Below are 22,416 nucleotides of genomic sequence, written 5' to 3'. Positions count from 1 at the left end.
GGGGGGGTGCCAACCCAGACAGAATGACCACAACAGTGAATCAACCCACTCAGGTGACGCACCCCCTCCAGGGACGGCATGAGAGAGCCCCAGCAAGCCAGTGACTCAGCCCCTGTAATAGGGTTAGAGGCAGAGAATCCCAGTGGAAAGAGGGGAACCGGCCAGGCAGAGACAGCAAGGGCGGTTCGTTGCTCCAGAGCCTTTCCGTTCACCTTCCCACTCCTGGGCCAGACTACACTCAATCATATGACCCACTAAAGAGATGAGTCTTCAGTAAAGACTTAAAGGTTGAGACCGAGTTTGCGTCTCTGACATGGGTAGGCAGACCGTTCCATAAAAATGGAGCTCTATAGGAGAAAGCCCTGCCTCCAGCTGTTTGCTTAGAAATTCTAGGGACAATTAGGAGGCCTGCGTCTTGTGACCGTAGCGTACGTGTAGGTATGTACGGCAGGACCAAATCAGATAGATAGGTAGGAGCAAGCCCGTGTAATGCTTTGTAGGTTAGCAGTAAAACCTTGAAATCAGCCCTTGCCTTGACAGGAAGCCAGTGTAGAGAGGCTAGCACTGGAGTAATATGATCACATTTTTTGGTTCTAGTCAGGATTCTAGCAGCCGGTATTTAGCACCAACTGAAGTTTATTTAGTGCTTTATCCGGGTAGCCGGAAAGTAGAGCATTGCAGTAGTCTAACCTAGAAGTGACAAAAGCATGGATTAATTTTTCTGCATCATTTTTGGACAGAAAGTTTCTGCTTTTTGCAATGTTACGTAGATGGAAAAAAGCTGTCCTTGAAATGGTCTTGATATGTTCTTCAAAAGAGAGATCAGGGTCCAGAGTAACGCCAAGGTCCTTCACATTTTTATTTGAGACGACTGTACAACCATTAAGATTAATTGTCAGATTCAACAGAAGACCTCTTTGTTTCTTGGGACCTAGAACAAGCATCTCTGTTTTGTCCGAGTTTAATAGTAGAACGTTTGCAGCTATCCACTTCCTTATGTCTGAAACACATGCTTCTAGCGAGGGCAATTTTGGGGCTTCACCATGTTTCATTGAAATGTACAGCTGTGTGTCATCCGCATAGCAGTGAAAGTTAACATTATGTTTTCTAATAACATCCCCAAGAGGTAAAATATATAGTGAAAACAATAGTGGTCCTAAAACGGAACCTTGAGGAACACCGAAATTTACAGTTGATTTGTCAGAGGACAAACCATTCACAGAGACAAACTGATATCTTTCCGACAGATAAGATCTAAACCAGGCCAGAACTTGTCCGTGTAGACTAATTTGGGTTTCCAATCTCTCCAAAAGAATGTGGTGATCGATGGTATCAAAAGCAGCACTAAGGTCTAGGAGCACGAGGACAGATGCAGAGCCTCGGTCCGATGCCATTAAAATGTAATTTACCACCTTCACAAGTGCCGTCTCAGTGCTATGATGGGGTCTAAAACCAGACTGAAGCATTTCGTATACATTGTTTGTCTTCAGGAAGGCAGTGAGTTGCTGCGCAACAGCCTTCTCTAAAATCTTTGAGAGGGATGGAAGATTCGATATAGCCGATAGTTTTTTATATTTTCTGGGTCAAGGTTTGGCTTTTTCAAGAGAGGCTTTATTACTGCCACTTTTAGTGAGTTTGGTACACATCCGGTGGATAGAGAGCCGTTTATTATGTTCAACATAGGAGGGCCAAGCACAGGAAGCAGCTCTTTCAGTAGTTTAGTTGGAATAGGGTCCAGTATGCAGCTTGAAGGTTTAGAGGCCATGATTATTTTCATCATTGTGTCAAGAGATATAGTACTAAAACACTTGAGCGTCTCTCTTGATCCTAGGTCCTGGCAGAGTTGTGCAGACTCAGGACAACTGAGGTTTGGAGGAATACGCAGATTTAAAGAGGAGTCCGTAATTTGCTTTCTAATAATCATAATCTTTTCCTCAAAGAAGTTCATGAATTTATCACTGCTAAAGTGAAAGTTATCCTCTCTTGGGGAATGCGGCTTTTTAGTTAGCTTTGCGACAGTATCAAAAAGGAATTTTGGATTGTTCTTATTTTCCTCAATTAAGTTAGAAAAATAGGATGATCGAGCAGCAGTAAGGGCTCTCCGGTACTGCACGGTACTGTCTTTCCAAGCTAGTCGGAAGACTTCCAGCTTCCATTCCAATTTTCTGGATACTTGCTTCAGAGCACGGGTATTTTCTGTGTACCAGGGAGCTAGTTTCTTATGAGAAATGCTTTTAGTTTTTAGGGGTGCAATCCGTCTACACTTGTAAGATATCCAGACACAATACGTGCCTGAATACCTCCGGAGGTGGTCAGGAAGATCAGATCACAATGTGTCTTTTAAATCATCTACACCTGTCTGTACATGTGGGCACAATCAGAAAGTGGACAAGATCAGGACAAAGGACGCATGTTAGAACCAGGTATAAACGTGGCTCAAGACAAGATCAGGACAAATGATGCATGTCAGAACCAGGTGTAAATTGGGCTTCTGACTGTCCTGTAGATCAGGACAAAGGCTGCATGTTTGAACCAGGTTTAAACAGGGCTGAAGATGTGTTTACCACACAAGAATTAATCAATTTCTTGAGATGTCAAACAAATCTATTCAGTTTTGTGTCACCCTGTCATGGCGCTCTCCTCTCTCCTTTCCTCTCCTCCTCTCCTTTCCTTTCCTCTCCTCTCGTCCTCTCTCTCCTTTCCTCCTCTCCTCTCTCTCCTTTCCTCCTCTCCTCTCTCTCCTTTCCTCACCTCCTCTCTCCTCACCTCCTCTCTCTCCTTTCCTCACCTCCTCTCTCTCCTTTCCTCCTCTCCTCTCTCCTTTCCTCCTCTCCTCTCTCCTTTCCTCCTCTCCTCTCTCTACTTTCCTCCTCTCCTCTCTCTCCTTTCCTCCTCTCCTCTCTCCTTTCCTCCTCTCCTCTCTCCTTTCCTCCTCTCTCCTCTTGACAGGTGCTGGAGCTGCTGTGTCAAATCCTTCAGACTGACTCCTTATCATTGGTCCAGCAGTGGCTGCTGCTCGCGGGCCAGAGGGGTAAAACAACATACATGTACAGGCTGTGTCCTAAATGGCATCCTATTCAATAACCTTTATCAATCAAATGTATTTATGAATCCCTTTTACATCAGCAGATATCACAGAGAGCTTAGTTAGAACCCAGCCTGAAACCCCAAAGAACTACTGTTAACCAGGACCGAGAGAGAGAGAGAGAGAGAGAGAGAGAGAGAGAGAGAGAGCGAGAGAGACAGAGAGAGAGCGAGAGAGAGAGCGAGAGAGAGAGAGAGCGAGAGAGCGAGAGAGAGAGAGAGAGAGAGAGAGAGAGAGAGAGGGAGAGAGAGAGAGAGGATGCACTGACCTTTGATTTGTTCTGAAAAAAAAGTGTGTTCAGTGAATCTAACTCCCAGTTGACTCACTAGAGAAGGACATGGTGATGGGGTAGATTGAGTGAATCTAACTCCCAGTTGACTCCCTAGAGAAGGACATGGTGATGGGGTTGATTCAACAGGCCATGAAGGACAGTGTCTTCCTAAGGCAGCAGAGTATGACTGAGTGCGAGGTACCCAGATGCCATCCACGCACCTCTCTGTCGGGCCGGGTACTTACTAGCTGTGGAAATGCAAAACTAAGACTTCATACCAGGTTGGTGTGGTTCGCAAACCAACAGAAAAGTGTTTACCAGGTTTACCAGGTTTAACCAGGTTTACCAGGGCTTACCAGGTTTACCAGGTTTTACCAGGTTTACTATGTTTACCAGGTTTTACCAGGTTTACCAGGGTTTACCAGGGTTTCCTAGGTTTTACCAGGTTTTACTAGATTTTACCAGGTTTACCAGGTTTATTAGGGTTTACCAGGTTAACTAGGTTTTACCAGGTCTACTAGATTTACTAGGTTTTACCAGGTTTACCAGGGTTTACTAGGTTTTACCAGGTTTTACTAGATTTTACCAGGTTTACCAGGGTTTACTAGGTTTACCAGGTTTACCAGGTTTATTAGGGTTTACCAGGTTTACTAGGTTTACCAGGTTTACCAGGTTTACCAGGGTTTACCAGGTTTACCAGGGTTTACCAGGTTCACCAGGGTTACCAGGGTTTACCAGGTTTACCAGGGTTTACCAGGTTTACCAGGTTTACCAGGTTTATGGAACCTGAAACGAAATGCTTTGTTTGCTTTCACAGTTCATCCCAACTTCAGCTGCCAATCAGCAAGGAGGACAAACCAGGTAATGCTAACGTTTGTTCTGATGTTGATTTCTACTGTATACTGTACAGTAGGTACAGGACTACTATGGGGTTATAGAAGGTACAGGACTACTATGGGGTTATAGAAGGTACAGGACTACTATGGGGTTTATAGAAGGTACAGGACTACTATGGGGTTTATAGAAGGTACAGGACTACTATGGGGGTTATAGAAGGTACAGGACTACTATGGGGGTTATAGAAGGTACAGGACTACTATGGGGGTTATAGAAGGTACAGGACTACTATGAGGTTATAGAAAGTACAGGACTACTATGGGGTTTATAGAAGGTACAGGACTACTATGGGAGTTATAGAAGGTACAGGACTACTATGGGGTTTATAGAAGGTACAGGACTACTATGGGAGTTATAGAAGGTACAGGACTGCTATGGGGGTTATAGAAGGTACAGGACTACTATGGGGGTTATAGAAGGTACAGGACTACTATGGGGTTTATAGAAGGTACAGGACTACTATGGGGGTTATAGAAGGTACAGGACTACTATGGGGGTTATAGAAGGTACAGGACTACTATGGGGGTTATAGAAGGTACAGGACTACTATGGGGGTTATAGAAGGTACAGGACTACTATGGGAGTTATAGAAGGTACAGGACTACTATGGGGGTTATAGAAGGTACAGGACTACTATGGGGGTTATAGAAGGTACAGGACTACTATGGGAGTTATGGAAGGTACAGGACTACTATGGGGGTTATAGAAGGTACAGGACTACTATGGGGGTTATAGAAGGTACAGGACTACTATGGGGGTTATAGAAGGTACAGGACTACTATGGGGGTTATAGAAGGTACAGGACTACTATGGGGGTTATAGAAGGTACAGGACTACTATGGGGGTTATAGAAGGTACAGGACTACTATGGGAGTTATAGAAGGTACAGGACTACTATGGGGGTTATAGAAGGTACAGGACTACTATGGGGGTTATAGAAGGTACAGGACTACTATGGGAGTTATGGAAGGTACAGGACTACTATGGGGGTTATAGAAGGTACAGGACTACTATGGGGGTTATAGAAGGTACAGGACTACTATGGGGGTTATAGAAGGTACAGGACTACTATGGGGGTTATAGAAGGTACAGGACTACTATGGGGGTTATAGAAGGTACAGGACTACTATGGGGGTTATAGAAGGTACAGGACTACTATGGGGGTTATAGAAGGTACAGGACTACTATGGGGTTATAGAAGGTACAGGACCACTATGGGGGTTATAGAAGGTACAGGACTACTATGGGGGTTATAGAAGGTACAGGACTACTATGGGGGTTATAGAAGGTACAGGACTACTATGGGGGTTATAGAAGGTACAGGACTACTATGGGGGTTATAGAAGGTACAGGACTACTATGGGGGTTATAGAAGGTACAGGACTACTATGGGGGTTATAGAAGGTACAGGACTACTATGGGGTTTATAGAAGGTACAGGACTACTATGGGGGTTATAGAAGGTACAGGACTACTATGGGGGTTATAGAAGGTACAGGACTACTATGGGGTTTATAGAAGGTACAGGACTACTATGGGGGTTATAGAAGGTACAGGACTACTATGGGGTTTATAGAAGGTACAGGACTACTATGGGGGTTATAGAAGGTACAGGACTAATATGGGGGTTATAGAAGGTACAGGACTACTATGGGGGTTATTACTAAAGTTCTGTATGTATTTCATACCATGGAATGACATGTGGGCTGTTTCCCAATCAACAAGGTTGGTCATGGTAAGATCATGGTTAGATCATGGTTGGTCATGGTAAGATCATGGTTGGTCATGTTTAGATCATGGTTAGATCATAGTTGGTCATTGTAAGATCATGGTTGATCATGGTTGGTCATGTTAGATCATGGTTTGTCATGGTAAGATCATGGTTTGTCATGGTAAGATAATGGTTGGTCATGGTTAGATCATGGTTGGCCATGGTTAGATCATGGTTTATCATGGTTAGATCATGGTTGGTCATGGTTAGAGCATGGTTGGTCATGGTTAGATCATGGTTGGCCATGGCTAGATCATGGTTTATCATGGCTAGATTATGGTTGGTCATGGTTAGATCATGGTTGGTCATGGTTAGATCATGGTTGGTCATGGTAAGATCATGGTTGATCATGGTTAGATCATGGTTTGTCATGGTAAGATCATGGTTGATCATGGTTAGATCATGGTTTGTCATGGTAAGATCATGGTTGGTCATGGTTAGATCATGGTTGGCCATGGCTAGATCATGGTTTATCATGGTTAGATCATGGTTGGTCATGGTTAGATCATGGTTGATCATGGTTGGTCATGGGTAGATCATGGTTGGTCATGGTTAGATCATGGTTGGTCATGGTTAGATCATGGTTGATCATGGTTGGTCATGGTTAGATTATGGTTGGTCATGGTTAGATCATTGTTGGTCATGGTTACAGTGCCTTGCGAAAGTATTCGGCCCCCTTGAACTTTGCGACCTTTTGCCACATTTCAGGCTTCAAACATAAAGATATAAAACTGTATTTTTTTGTAAAGAATCAACAACAAGTGGGACACAATCATGAAGTGGAACGACATTTATTGGATATTTCAAACTTTTTTAACAAATCAAAAACTGAAAAATTGGGCGTGCAAAATTATTCAGCCCCCTTAAGTTAATACTTTGTAGCGCCACCTTTTGCTGCGATTACGGCTGTAAGTCGCTTGGGGTATGTCTCTATCAGTTTTGCACATCGAGAGACTGAAATTGCTTCCCATTCCTCCTTGCAAAACAGCTCGAGCTCAGTGAGGTTGGATGGAGAGTATTTGTGAACAGCAGTTTTCAGTTCTTTCCACAGATTCTCGATTGGATTCAGGTCTGGACTGACTTGGCCATTCTAACACCTGGGTATGTTTATTTCTGAACCATTCCATTGTAGATTTTGCTTTATGTTTTGGATCATTGTCTTGTTGGAAGACAAATCTCCGTCCCAGTCTCAGGTCTTTTGCAGACTCCATCAGGTTTTCTTCCAGAATGGTCCTGTATTTGGCTCCATCCATCTTCCCATCAATTTTAACCATCTTCCCTGTCCCTGCTGAAGAAAAGCAGGCCCAAACCATGATGCTGCCACCAACATGTTTGACAGTGGGGATGGTATGTTCAGGGTGATGAGCTGTGTTGCTTTTACGCCAAACATAATGTTTTGCATTGTTGCCAAAAAGTTCCATTTTGGTTTCATCTGACCAGAGCACCTTCTTCCACATGTTTAGTGTGTCTCCCAGGTGGCTTGTGGCAAACTTTAAACGACACTTTTTATGGATATCTTTAAGAAATGGCTTTCTTCTTGCCACTCTTCCATAAAGGCCAGATTTGTGCAATATACGACTGATTGTTGTCCTATGGACAGAGTCTCCCACCTCAGCTGTAGATCTCTGCAGTTCATCCAGAGTGATCATGGGCCTCTTGGCTGCATCTCTGATCAGTCTTCTCCTTGTATGAGCTGAAAGTTTAGAGGGACGGCCAGGTCTTGGTAGATTTGCAGTGGTCTGATACTCCTTCCATTTCAATATTATCGCTTGCACAGTGCTCCTTGGGATGTTTAAAGCTTGGGAAATCTTTTTGTATCCAAATCCGACTTTAAACTTCTTCACAACAGTATCTCGGACCTGCCTGGTGTGTTCCTTATTCTTCATGATGCTCTCTGCGCTTTTAACGGACCTCTGAGACTATCACAGTGCAGGTGCATTTATACGGAGACTTGATTACACACAGGTGGATTGTATTTATCATCATTAGTCATTTAGGTCAACATTGGATCATTCAGAGATCCTCACTGAACTTCTGGAGAGAGTTTGCTGCACTGAAAGTAAAGGGGCTGAATAATTTTGCACGCCCAATTTTTCAGTTTTTGATTTGTTAAAAAAGTTTGAAATATCCAATAAATGTCGTTCCACTTCATGATTGTGTCCCACTTGTTGTTGATTCTTCACAAAAAAATACAGTTTTATATCTTTTTGTTTGAAGCCTGAAATGTGGCAAAAGGTGGCAAAGTTCAAGGGGGGCGAATACTTTCGCAAGGCACTGTAGATCATGGTTGGTCATGGTTAGATCATGGTTGGTCATGGTTAGATCATGGTTAGGCATGGTTAGATCATAGTTGGTCATGGTTAGATCATGGTTGGTCATGGTTAGATCATGGTTAGGCATGGTTAGATCATAGTTTGTCATGGTTAGATCATGGTTGGTCATGGTTAGATCATGGTTGGTCATGGTTAGATCATGGTTGGATCATGGTTAGATCATGGTTGGTCATGGTTAGATCATTGTTAGGCATGGTTAGATCATAGTTGGTCATGGTTAGATCATAGTTGGTCATGGTTAGGTAACATATTTGACTAGCTCTTGTCCTCTAAGCTTCTGTTCTTTCTTCCAGAGATGATTGGAGATGCAGAGGTACTTGAGGTCCACGCAGAAAGCCCGAAACCGCCCGAAACTAAGCAACATATTTCCCAGGATGATCAGAACGACCAGTGTGATCAGAATGATTAGACTTCCTTAGTGTAAATGCTTCGGCTCTCATCATTTAATGTAGTTCGTAGGAAGCCTGTTTCTGTATCCAGAAATATTCTCTGACTAGTTATTCTGTATGATGTAACGCTGTTGTCATGGTTCAATTCTCAAACAATTCTGAGCCAATTAAATCAGATTATTGTCCCACTTTTTTTTCTCGATTTTATTAGCTTGGCTTATGTTCTGTAAGGCGATGTATGACCACAATGTGTTTAGATGCCCGAGACTGTGAGACATGCAATGCCAGGCTAGGTTAAGAGCTATCTGGATAATGACTCACAATTATATTTTGATTATATCTCTAATTTAGATAGCAATAAAAAAAGGCATTATTGAACTATTCAGGTGTCCAATACAATGACACATTGTAGCTATCCTCGTCCCCAGATTTCTATACATTTGAATCATTGGTCAATTGCACACAATTGTCCAACAGAAATTTGACTTCAGCTTTTAACCCAACCTCTCTGAAAGACACACATACTGTATCTGTTTTTGGAGAGGTGTGTTAGGCTGCCTCACTTAGAGCCCAGAGAGCTGTTGTCTAATAGAGACATAGAGACAGTAGATCTAGCTGGTCTGTCAAATTATAATAGAGACAGTAGATCTAGCTGGTCTGTCATAATATAATAGAGACAGTAGATCTAGCTGGTCTGTCACATTATAATAGAGACAGTAGATCTAGCTGGTCTGACATAATATAATAGAGACAGTAGATCTAGCTGGTCTGTCATAATATAATAGAGACATTAGATCTAGCTGGTTTGTCATAACATAATAGAGACAGTAGATCTAGCTTGTCTTTCATATTGTAATAGAGAGAGTAGATCTAGCTGGTCTGTCATAGTATAATAGAGACAGTATAATTAGCTGGTCTGTCATATTATAATAGAGACAGTAGATGTAGCTGGTCTGTCAAAATATAATAGATACAGTAGATCTAGCTGGTCTGTCACATTATAATAGAGACAGTAGATGTAGCTGGTCTGTCATAATATAATAGAGACAGTAGATCTAGCTGGTCTGTCATAATATAATAGAGACAGAACATCTACCTGGTCTGTCATAATATTATAGAGACAGTAGATCTAGCTGGTCTGCCATAATATAATAGAGATAGTAGATCTAGCTGGTCTGTCATAATATAATAGAGACAGTAGAACTAGCTGGTCTGTCATAATATAATAGAGACAGTAGATCTAGCTGGTCTGTCATAATATAATAGAGACTGTAGATCTTGCTGGTCTGTCATAATATAATAGAGACAGTAGATCTAGCTGGCCTGTCGAAATATAATAGAGACAGTAGTTCTAGATGATCCTTCATAATATAATACAGACAGTAGATCTAGCTGGTCTGTCATAATATAATAGAGACATTAGATCTAGCTGGTTTGTCATAATATAATAGAGACAGTAGATCTAGCTGGTCTGTCATAATATAATACAGACAGTAGATCTAGCCTGTCTGTCATATTATAATGGAGACAGTATAATTAGCTGGTATGTCATACTATAATTGAAACAGTAGATATAGCCTGTCTGTCATATTATAATGGAGACAGTATAATTAGCTGGTATGTCATACTATAATTGAGACAGTAGATCTAGCTGGTCTGTCATAATATAATAGAGACAGTAGATCTAGCTGGTCTGCCATAATATTGTAGGGACAATAGTTCTAGCTGGTCCTTCATAATATAATGGAGACAGTAGATCTAGCTGGTCTGTCATAATATAATAGAGACAGTAGATCTAGCTGGTCTGTCATAATATAATAGAGACAGTAGATCTAGCTGGTCTGTCATAATATAATAGAGACAGAACATCTACCTGGTCTGTCATAATATTATAGAGACATAGAGACAGTAGATCTAGCTGGTCTGTCACAATATAATAGAGACAGTAGATCTAGCTGGTCTGTCATATTATAATAGAGACAGTAGATCTAGCTGGTCTGTCATATTATAATAGAGACAGTAGATCTAGCTGGTCTGTCATAATATAATAGAGACAGTAGATCTATATAGTCTGTCATATTATAATAAAGACTGTAGATCTAGCTGGTCTGTCATATTATAATAGAGACATAGAGACAGTAGATCTAGCTGCTCCTTCATAATATAATAGAGACAGTAGAATAAGCTGGTCTGTCATAATATAATAGAGACAGTAGATCTAGCTGGTCTGTCATAATATAATAGAGACAGTAGATCTAGCTGGTCTGTCATAATATAATAGAGACAGTAGATCTAGCTGGTCTGTCATAATATAATAGAGACAGTAGATCTAGCTGGTCTGTCATAATATAATAGAGACATAGAGACAATAGATCTAGCTGGTCTGTCATAATATAATAGAGACAGTAGATCTAGCTGGTCTGTCATAATATAATAGAGACAGTAGATCTAGCTGGTCTGTCATAATATTATAGAGACATAGAGACAGTAGATCTAGCTTCTCTGTCATATTATAATAGAGACAGTAGATCTAGCTGGTCTGTCATATTATAATAGAGACAGTAGATCTAGCTGGTCTGTCATAATATAATAGAGACAGTAGATCTAGCTGGTCTGTCATAATATAATAGAGACAGTAGATCTAGCTGGTCTGTCATAATATAATAGAGACAGTAGATCTAGCTGGTCTGTCATAATATAATAGAGACAGTAGAACTAGCTGGTATGTCATACTATAATTGAAACAGTAGATTATAGCCTGTCTGTCATATTATAATGGAGACAGTATAATTAGCTGGTATGTCATACTATAATTGAGACAGTAGATCTAGCTGGTCTGTCATAATATAATAGAGACAGTAGATCTAGCTGGTCTGCCATAATATTGTAGGGACAATAGTTCTAGCTGGTCCTTCATAATATAATGGAGACAGTAGATCTAGCTGGTCTGTCATAATATAATAGAGACAGTAGATCTAGCTGGTCTGTCATAATATAATAGAGACAGTAGATCTAGCTGGTCTGTCATAATATAATAGAGACAGAACATCTACCTGGTCTGTCATAATATTATAGAGACATAGAGACAGTAGATCTAGCTGGTCTGTCACAATATAATAGAGACAGTAGATCTAGCTGGTCTGTCATATTATAATAGAGACAGTAGATCTAGCTGGTCTGTCATATTATAATAGAGACAGTAGATCTAGCTGGTCTGTCATAATATAATAGAGACAGTAGATCTATATAGTCTGTCATATTATAATAAAGACTGTAGATCTAGCTGGTCTGTCATATTATAATAGAGACATAGAGACAGTAGATCTAGCTGCTCCTTCATAATATAATAGAGACAGTAGAATAAGCTGGTCTGTCATAATATAATAGAGGCAGTAGATCTAGCTGGTCTGCCATAATATTGTAGAGACAATAGTTCTAGCTGGTCCTTCATAATATAATGGAGACAGTAGATCTAGCTGGTGTGTCATAATATAATAGAGACAGTAGATCTAGCTGGTCTGTCATAATATTATAGAGACATAGAGACAATAGTTCTAGCTGGTCCTTCATAATATAATGGAGACAGTAGATCTAGCTGGTGTGTCATAATATAATAGAGACAGTAGATCTAGCTGGTCTGTCATAATATTATAGAGACATAGAGACAGTAGATCTAGCTTCTCTGTCATATTATAATAGAGAGAGTATATCTAGCTGCTCTGTCATATTATAATAGAGACAGTAGAATTAGCTGGTATGTCATACTATAATAGAGACAGTAGAATAAGCTGGTCTGTCATAATATTGTAGAGACAATAGTTCTTGCTGGTCCTTCATAATATAATGGAGACAGTAGATCTAGCTGGTCTGTCATAATATAATAGAGACAGTAGAACTAGCTGGTCTGTCATAATATAATAGAGACAGTAGATCTAGCTTGTCTTTCATCATATAATAGAGACAGTAGATCATGCTGGTCTGTCATAATATAATAGAGACAGTAGATCTAGCTGGTCTGTCATGATATAATAGAGACAGTAGATCTAGCTGGTCTGTCATATTATAATAGAGACAGTAGAAAAAGCTGGTCTGTCATACTATAATAGAGACAGTAGCTCTACCTGGTCTGCCATAATATTGTAGAGACAATAGTTCTAGCTGGTCTGTCATAATATAATAGAGACAGTAGATCTAGCTGGCCTGTCATAATATAATAGAGACAGTAGATCTAGCTGGTCTGTCATAATAAAATATAGACACGAGATATAGCTGGTCTGTCATAATATGTTGAAGACAGTATATCTAGCTGGTCTGTCATAATATAATAGAGACAGTAGATCTAGCTGGTCTGAAATCATGTAATAGAGACAGGAGATATAGCTGGTCTGTCATATTAAAATAGAGACAGTAGATCTACTTGGTCTGACATAATGTAATCGAGATCGTAGATATAGCTGGTCTGTCATAATATAATAGAGACAGTAGATCTAGCTTGTCTGTCATATTATAATAGAGACAGTATAATTAGCTGGCATGTCATACTATAATTGAGACAGTAGATCTAGCTGGTCTGTCATAATATAATAGAGACAGTAGATCTAGCTGGTCTGTCATAATATAATAGAGACAGTAGATCTAGCTGGTCTGTCATAATATAATAGAGACAGTAGATCTAGCTGGTCTGTCATAATATAATAGAGACAGCAGATCTAGCTGGCCTGTCGAAATATAATAGAGACAGTAGTTCTAGATGATCCTTCATAATATAATGGATACAGTAGATCTAGCTTCTCTGTCATATTATAATAGAGACAGTAGATGTAGCTGGTCTGTCAAAATATAATAGAGACAGTAGATCTATATAGTCTGTCATAATATAATAGAGATAGTAGATAGTGTAATATAATGACAGTAGATGGTAGACCAGGGTAATATAGTGCCAGTAGATGGTAGACCAGGGTAATATAGTGACAGTAGATGGTAGACCATGTTAATATAATGACAGTAGAAGATAGACCAGGGTAAGATAATGACAGTAGATGGTAGACCAGGCTAATATCATGACAGTAGATGGTAGACCAGGGTAATATAATGACAGTAGATAGTAGACCAGGGTAATAAAATGACAGTAGATGGGAGACCAGGGTAATTGGATGGTAGACCAGGGTAATATAACTACAGTAGATGGTAGACCAGGGTACTATAATGACAGTAGATGGAAGACCAGGGTAATATAATGACAGTAGATGGTAAACCAGGGTAATATAATGACAGTAGATGGTAGACCAGGGTAATATAATGAAAGTAGATGGACTACCAGGGTAATATAATGACAGTAGAGGGTCAAATAATGAGTGCAGATGGTAGACCAGGGTAATATAATGACAGTAGATGGTAGACCAGGGTAATATAATGACAGTAGAGGTTCAAATAATGACAGTAGATGGTAGAGAAGGGTCATATAATGACAGTAGAGGGTAAAATAATGACAGCAGATGGTAGACCAGGGTAATATAATGACAGTAGATGGTAGACAAGGGTAATATAATGACAGTAGATGGTAGAACAGTGTAATATAATGACAGTAGATGGTAGATCAGGGTAATATAATGACAGTAGATGGTAGACCAGGGTAATATTATGACAGTAGATGGTAGACCAGGGTAATATAATGACAGTAGATGGAATACCATGGTAATATAATGACAGTAGAGGGTAAAATAATGAGTGTAGATGGTAGACCAGGGTAATATAATGACAGTAGATGGTAGACCAGGGTAATATAATGACAGTAAATGGTAGACCAGGGTAATATAATGACAGTAGATGGTAGACCAGGGTAATATAATGACAGTAGATGGAATACCATGGTAATATAATGACAGTAGAGGGTAAAATAATGAGTGTAGATGGTAGACCACTGTAATATAATAACAGTAGATGGTAGACCAGGATAATATAATGACAGTAGATGGTAGACCAGGGTAATATAATGACAGTAGAGGGGAGACCAGGGTAATATAGTGACAGTAGATGGTAGACCAGGGTAATATAATGACAGTAGATGGTAGACCAGGGTAATACCAGGGTAATATAATGACAGTAGATGGTAGACCAGGGTAATATAATGACAGTAGAGGTTCAAATAATGACAGTAGATGGTAGAGAAGGGTCATGTAATGACAGTAGATGGTAGACCAGGGTAATATAATGACAGTAGATTGTGGACAGGGTATTATAATGACAGTAGATTTTAGACCAGGGTAATATAATGACAGTAGATGGTAGACCAGGGTAATATAATGACAGCAGATGGTAGATGGCAGACCAGGGTAATATAATGGCAGTAGAGGGTTGACCAGGGTAATATAATGACAGTAGATGGTAGACCAGGGTAATATAATGACAGTAGAGGGTAGACCAGGGTAATATAATGACAGTAGATTGTAGACCAGGGCAATATAATTACAGGAGATTGTAAACCAGGGAAATATAATTACAGGAGATGGTAAACCAGGGTAATGTAATGACAGTAGAGGGGAAACCAGGGTAATATAATGACAGTAGATGATAAACCAGGGTAATATAATAATTGTAGATGGTAAACCAGGGTAATATAATGACAGTAGATGGTAAACCAGGGTAATATAATGACAGTAGATGGTAGACCAGGGTAATATAATGACAGTAGATGGTAGACCAGGGTAATATAATGACAGTAGAGGTTCAAATAATGACAGTAGATGGTAGAGAAGGGTCATATAATGACAGTAGAGGGTAAAATAATGACAGCAGATGGTAGACCAGAGTTATTTTATGAGAGTAGATGTTAGACCAGGGTAATACCAGGGTAATATAATGACAGCAGATGGTAGACCAGGGTAATATAATGACAGTAGATGGTAGACAAGGGTAATATAATGACAGTAGATGGTAGACCAGGGTAATATAATGACAGTAGATGGTAGACCAGGGTAATATAATGACAGTAGATGGTAGACCAGGGTAATATAATGACAGTAGATGGTAGACCAGGGTAATATAATGACAGTAGATGGAATACCAGGGTAATATAACCAAGGTAACCAGTAGAGGGTAAAATAATTAGTTTAGGTGGTAGACCAGGGTAATATAATGACAGTAGATGGTAGACCAGGGTAATATAATGACAGTAGATGGAATACCATGGTAATATAATGATAGTAGAGGGTAAAATAATGAGTGTAGATGGTAGACCAGGGTAATATAATGACAGTAGATGGTAGACCAGGGTAATATAATGACAGTAGATGGTAGACCAGGGTAATATAATGACAGTAGATGGTAGACCAGGGTAATATAATGACAGTAGATAGTAGACCAGGGTAATATAATGACAGTAGATGGTAGACCAGGGTAATTGGATGGCAGACCAGGGTAATATAATGACAGTAGATGGTAAACCAGGGTAATATAATGACAGTAGATGGTAAACCAGGGTAATATAATGACAGTAGATGGTAAACCAGGGTAATATAATGACAGTAGATGGTAGACCAGGGTAATATAATGACAGTAGATGGTAGACCAGGGTATTATAATGACAGTAGATGGAATACCAGGGTAATATAACCAGGGTAACCAGTAGAGGGTAAAATAATGAGTTTAGATGGTAGACCAGGGTAATATAATGACAGTAGATGGTAGACCAGGGTAATACCAGGGTAATATAATGACAGTAGATGGTAGACCAGGGTAATATAATGACAGTAGATAGTAGACCAGGGTAATATAGTGACAGTAGATGGTAGACCAGGGTAATTGGATGGCAGACCAGGGTAATATAATGACAGTAGATGGTAGACCAAGTTAATATAATGACAGTAGATGGTAGACCAGGGTAATATAATGACAGTAGATTGTGGACAGGGTAGTATAATGACAGTAGATTTTAGACCAGGGTAATATAATGACATTAGATGGTAGACCAGGGTAATATAATGACAGTAGATGGTAGACCAGGGTAATATAATGAAGTAGATGGACTACCAGGGTAATATAATGACAGTAGAGGGTCAAATAATGAGTGCAGATGGTAGACCAGGGTAATATAATGACAGTAGATGGTAGACCAGGGTAATATAATGACAGTAGATGGTAGACCAGGGTAATATAAAGACAGTAGATGGTAGACCAGGGTAATATATGACAGTAGATAGTAGACCAGTGTAATATAATGACATTAGATGGTAGACCAGGGCAATTGGATGGCAGACCAGGCTAATATAATGACAGTAGATGGTAGACCAGGGTAATATAATGACAGTAGATTGTGGACAGGGTAGTATAATGACAGTAGATTTTAGACCAGGGTAATATAATGACAGTAGATGGTAGACCAGGGTAATATATTGACAGCAGATGGTAGATGGCAGACCAGGGTAAAATAATGGCAGTAGAGGGTTGACCAGGGTAATATAATGGCAGTAGATGCTAGACAAGGGTAATATAATGACAGTAGATGGTAGACCAGGTTAATATAATGACAGTAGACCAGGGTAATATAGTAACAGTAGAGGGTAGACCAGGGTAATATAAGATGGTAGACCAGGGTAATATAAGATGGTAGACCAGGGTAATATATTGACAGTAGATGGTAGACCAGGGTAATATAATGACAGTAGATGGTAGACCAGGTTAATATAATGACAGTAGATTGAGACCAGGGTAATATAATGACAGTAGAGGGTAGACCAGGGTAATATAGTGACAGTATATGGTAGACCAGGGTAATATAATGACAGTAGATGGTAGACCAGGGTAATATAATGACAGTAGAGGGTAGACCAGAGTATTATAATGACAGTAGATGGTAGACCAGGGTAATATAGTGACAGTAGATGGTAGACCAGGGTAATATAGTGAAGTTAGATGGTAGACCAGGGTAATATAATGACAGTAGAGGGTAGACCAGGGTAATATAGTGACAGTATATGGTAGACCAGGGTAATATAATGACAGTAGATGGTAGACCAGGGTAATATAATGACAGTAGAGGGTAGACCAGAGTATTATAATGACAGTAGAGTTTAGACCAGGATAATATAGTGACAGTAGATGGTAGACCAGGGTAATATAGTGACAGTAGATGGTAGACCAGGGTAATAAAATGACAGTAGAGTTTAGACCAGGGTAATATAGTGACAGTAGATGGAAGACCAGGGTAATATAATGACAGTAGATGTTAGACCAGGGTAATATAATGACAGTAGATGGTAGGCCAGGTTAATATAATGACAGTAGATTGAGACCAGGGTAATATAATGACAGTAAAGGGTAGACCAGGGTAATATAGTGACAGTATATGGTAGACCAGGGTAATATAATGACAGTAGATGGTAGACCAGGGTAATATAATGACAGTAGAGGGTAGACCAGGGTATTATAATGACAGTAGATGGTAGACCAGGGTAATATAGTGACAGTAGATGGTAGACCAGTGTAATATGTGACAGTAGATGGTAGACCAGGGTAATATAATGACAGTAGATGGTAGACCAGGGTAATATAGTGACAGTAGATGGTAGACCAGGGTAATATAGTGACAGTAGATGGTAGACCAGGGTAATAAAATGACAGTAGAGTTTAGACCAGGGTAATATAGTGACAGTAGATGGTAGACCAGGGTAATATAATGACAGTAGATGGTAGACCAGGTTAATATAATGACAGTAGATTGAGACCAGGGTAATATAATGACAGTAAAGGGTAGACCAGGGTAATATAGTGACAGTATATGGTAGACCAGGGTAATATAATGACAGTAGATGGTAGACCAGTGTAATTTAATGACAGTAGAGGGTAGACCAGGGTATTATAATGACATTAGATGGCAGACCAGGGTAATATAGTGACAGTAGATGGTAGACCAGGGTAATATAGTGACAGTAGATGGTAGACCAGGGTAATATAATGACAGTAGATGGTAGACCAGGGTAATATAGTGACAGTAGATGGTAGACCAGGGTAATATAGTGACAGTAGATGGTAGACCAGGGTAATATAATGACAGTAGATGTTAGACCAGGGTAATATAATGACAGTAGATGGTAGACCAGGTTAATATAATGACAGTATATTGAGACCAGGGTAATATAATGACAGTAAAGGGTAGACCAGGGTAATATAGTGACAGTAGATGGTAGACCAGGGTAATAAAATGACAGTAGAGTTTAGACCTGGGTAATATAGTGACAGTGGATGGTAGACCAGGGTAATATAATGACAGTAGATGTTAGACCAGGGTAATATAATGACAGTAGATGGTAGACCAGGTTAATATAATGACAGTAGATTGAGACCAGGGTAATATAATGACAGTAAAGGGTAGACCAGGGTAATATAGTGACAGTATATGGTAGACCAGGGTAATATAATGACAGTAGATGGTAGACCAGGATAATATAATGACAGTAGAGGGTAGACCAGGGTATTATAATGACATTAGATGGTAGACCAGGGTAATATAGTGACAGTAGATGGTAGACCAGTGTAATATAGTGACAGTAGATGGTAGACCAGGGTAATATAATGACAGTAGATGGTAGACCAGGTTAATATAATGACAGTAGACCAGGGTAATATAGTAACAGTAGAGGGTAGACCAGGGTAATATAAGATGGTAGACCAGGGTAATATAATGACAGTAGATGGTAGACCCGGGTAGTATAATGACAGTAGATGGTAGACCAGGGTAATATAATGACAGTAGATGGTAGACCAGGTTAATATAATGACAGTAGATTGAGACCAGGGTAATATAATGACAGTAGAGGGTAGACCAGGGTAATATAGTGACAGTATATGGTAGACCAGGGTAATATAATGACAGTAGATGGTAGACCAGGGTAATATAATGACAGTAGAGGGTAGACCAGAGTATTATAATGACAGTAGAGTTTAGACCAGGATAATATAGTGACAGTAGATGGTAGTCCAGGGTAATATAGTGACAGTAGATGGTAGACCAGGGTAATAAAATGACAGTAGAGTTTAGACCAGGGTAATATAGTGACAGTAGATGGTAGACCAGGGTAATATAATGACAGTAGATGTTAGACCAGGGTAATATAATGACAGTAGATGGTAGACCAGGTTAATATAATGACAGTAGATTGAGACCAGGGTAATATAATGACAGTAAAGGGTAGACCAGGGTAATATATTGACAGTATATGGTAGACCAGGGTAATATAATGACAGTAGATGGTAGACCAGGGTAATATAATGACAGTAGAGGGTAGACCAGGGTATTATAATGACAGTAGATGGTAGACCAGGGTAATATAGTGACAGTAGATGGTAGACCAGGGTAATATGTGACAGTAGATGGTAGACCAGGGTAATATAATGACAGTAGATGGTAGACCAGGGTAATATAGTGACAGTAGATGGTAGACCAGGGTAATATAGTGACAGTAGATGGTAGACCAGGGTAATAAAATGCCAGTAGAGTTTAGACCAGGGTAATATAGTGACAGTAGATGGTAGACCAGGGTAATATAATGACAGTAGATGGTAGATCAGGTTAATATAATGACAGTAGATTGAGACCAGGGTAATATAATGACAGTAAAGGGTAGACCAGGGTAATATAGTGACAGTATATGGTAGACCAGGGTAATATAATGACAGTAGATGGTAGACCAGGGTAATTTAATGACAGTAGAGGGTAGACCAGGGTATTATAATGACATTAGATGGCAGACCAGGGTAATATAGTGACAGTAGATGGTAGACCAGGGTAATATAGTGACAGTAGATGGTAGACCAGGGTAATAAAATGACAGTAGAGTTTAGACCAGGGTAATAAAATGACAGTAGAGTTTAGACCAGGGTAATATAGTGACAGTAGATGGTAGACCAGGGTAATATAATGACAGTAGATGTTAGACCAGGGTAATATAATGACAGTAGATGGTAGACCAGGTTAATATAATGACAGTAGATTGAGACCAGGGTAATATAATGACAGTAAAGGGTAGACCAGGGTAATATAGTGACAGTATATGGTAGACCAGGGTAATATAATGACAGTAGATGGTAGACCAGGGTAATATAATGACAGTAGAGGGTAGACCAGGGTATTATAATGACATTAGATGGTAGACCAGGGTAATATAGTGACAGTAGATGGTAGACCAGTGTAATATAGTGACAGTAGATGCTAGACCAGGGTAATATAATGACAGTAGATGGTAGACCAGGTTAATATAATGACAGTAGACCAGGGTAATATAGTAACAGTAGAGGGTAGACCAGGGTAATATAAGATGGTAGACCAGGGTAATATAATGACAGTAGATGGTAGACCAGGGTAGTATAATGACAGTAGATGGTAGACCAGGGTAATATAATGACAGTAGATGGTAGACCAGGTTAATATAATGACAGTAGATTGAGACCAGGGTAATATAATGACAGTAGAGGGTAGACCAGGGTAATATAGTGACAGTATATGGTAGACCAGGGTAATATAATGACAGTACATGGTAGACCAGGGTAATATAATGACAGTAGAGGGTAGACCAGAGTATTATAATGACAGTAGAGTTTAGACCAGGATAATATAGTGACAGTAGATGGTAGACCAGGGTAATATAGTGACAGTAGATGGTAGACCAGGGTAATAAAATGACAGTAGAGTTTAGACCAGGGTAATATAGTGACAGTAGATGGAAGACCAGGGTAATATAATGACAGTAGATGTTAGACCAGGGTAATATAATGACAGTAGATGGTAGACCAGGTTAATATAATGACAGTAGATTGAGACAGGGTAATATAATGACAGTAAAGGGTAGACCAGGGTAATATAGTGACAGTATATGGTAGACCAGGGTAATATAATGACAGTAGATGGTAGACCAGGGTAATATAATGACAGTAGAGGGTAGACCAGGGTATTATAATGACAGTAGATGGTAGACCAGGGTAATATAGTGACAGTAGATGGTAGACCAGGGTAATATGTGACAGTAGATGGTAGACCAGGGTAATATAATGACAGTAGATGGTAGACCAGGGTAATATAGTGACAGTAGATGGTAGACCAGGGTAATATAGTGACAGTAGATGGTAGACCAGGGTAATAAAATGACAGTAGAGTTTAGACCAGGGTAATATAGTGACAGTAGATGGTAGACCAGGGTAATATAATGACAGTAGATGGTAGACCAGGTAATATAATGACAGTAGATTGAGACCAGGGTAATATAATGACAGTAAAGGGTAGACCAGGGTATATAGTGACAGTATATGGTAGACCAGGGTAATATAATGACAGTAGATGGTAGACCAGTGTAATTTAATGACAGTAGAGGGTAGACCAGGGTATTATAATGACATTAGATGGCAAGACCACGGGTATATAGTGACAGTAGATTGGTAGACCAGGGTAATATAGTGACAGTAGATGGTAGACCAGGGTAATATAATGACAGTAGATGGTAGACCAGGGTAATATAGTGACAGTAGATGGTAGACCAGGGTAATATAGTGACAGTAGATGTAGACCAGGGTAATATAATGACAGTAGATGTTAGACCAGGGTAATATAATGACAGTAGATGGTAGACCAGGTTAATATAATGACAGTATATTGAGACCAGGGTAATATAATGACAGTAAGGG

General features: G+C 39.7%; 1 protein-coding gene across 3 annotated transcripts in view; it reads left to right on the top strand.

The window, feature by feature from the left end:
• The window catches only part of LOC109883830 (protein TBATA), a 22,197-nt gene extending 13,264 nt beyond the window's left edge, over positions 1 to 8,933 (top strand). The window contains exons 6-9 of one of the 3 annotated variants that reach the window (XR_004205461.1): positions 2,950 to 3,031; positions 3,472 to 3,637; positions 4,174 to 4,217; positions 8,650 to 8,933. Coding sequence is in view for 1 of the 3 variants with exons in the window: in XM_031805060.1 (XP_031660920.1) it covers positions 2,950 to 2,984 (35 nt within the window). In the remaining 2 variants the exon portion in view is untranslated. Of the gene's footprint in view, positions 1 to 2,949; positions 3,032 to 3,414; positions 3,436 to 3,471; positions 3,638 to 4,173; positions 4,218 to 8,649 lie in introns of those variants that run through there. The other 2 variants (XR_004205462.1, XM_031805060.1) reach the window with 2 other exon arrangements.
• The last annotated feature ends 13,483 nt before the right edge of the window (positions 8,934 to 22,416 follow it).

Source organism: Oncorhynchus kisutch, linkage group LG25 (genome assembly GCF_002021735.2).
Source record: "Oncorhynchus kisutch isolate 150728-3 linkage group LG25, Okis_V2, whole genome shotgun sequence".
Classification (NCBI taxonomy): Eukaryota; Metazoa; Chordata; class Actinopteri; order Salmoniformes; family Salmonidae; genus Oncorhynchus; species Oncorhynchus kisutch.
Note: the sequence above shows the minus strand (reverse complement) of the source record. Positions and strands in the feature narration are given on the sequence as shown.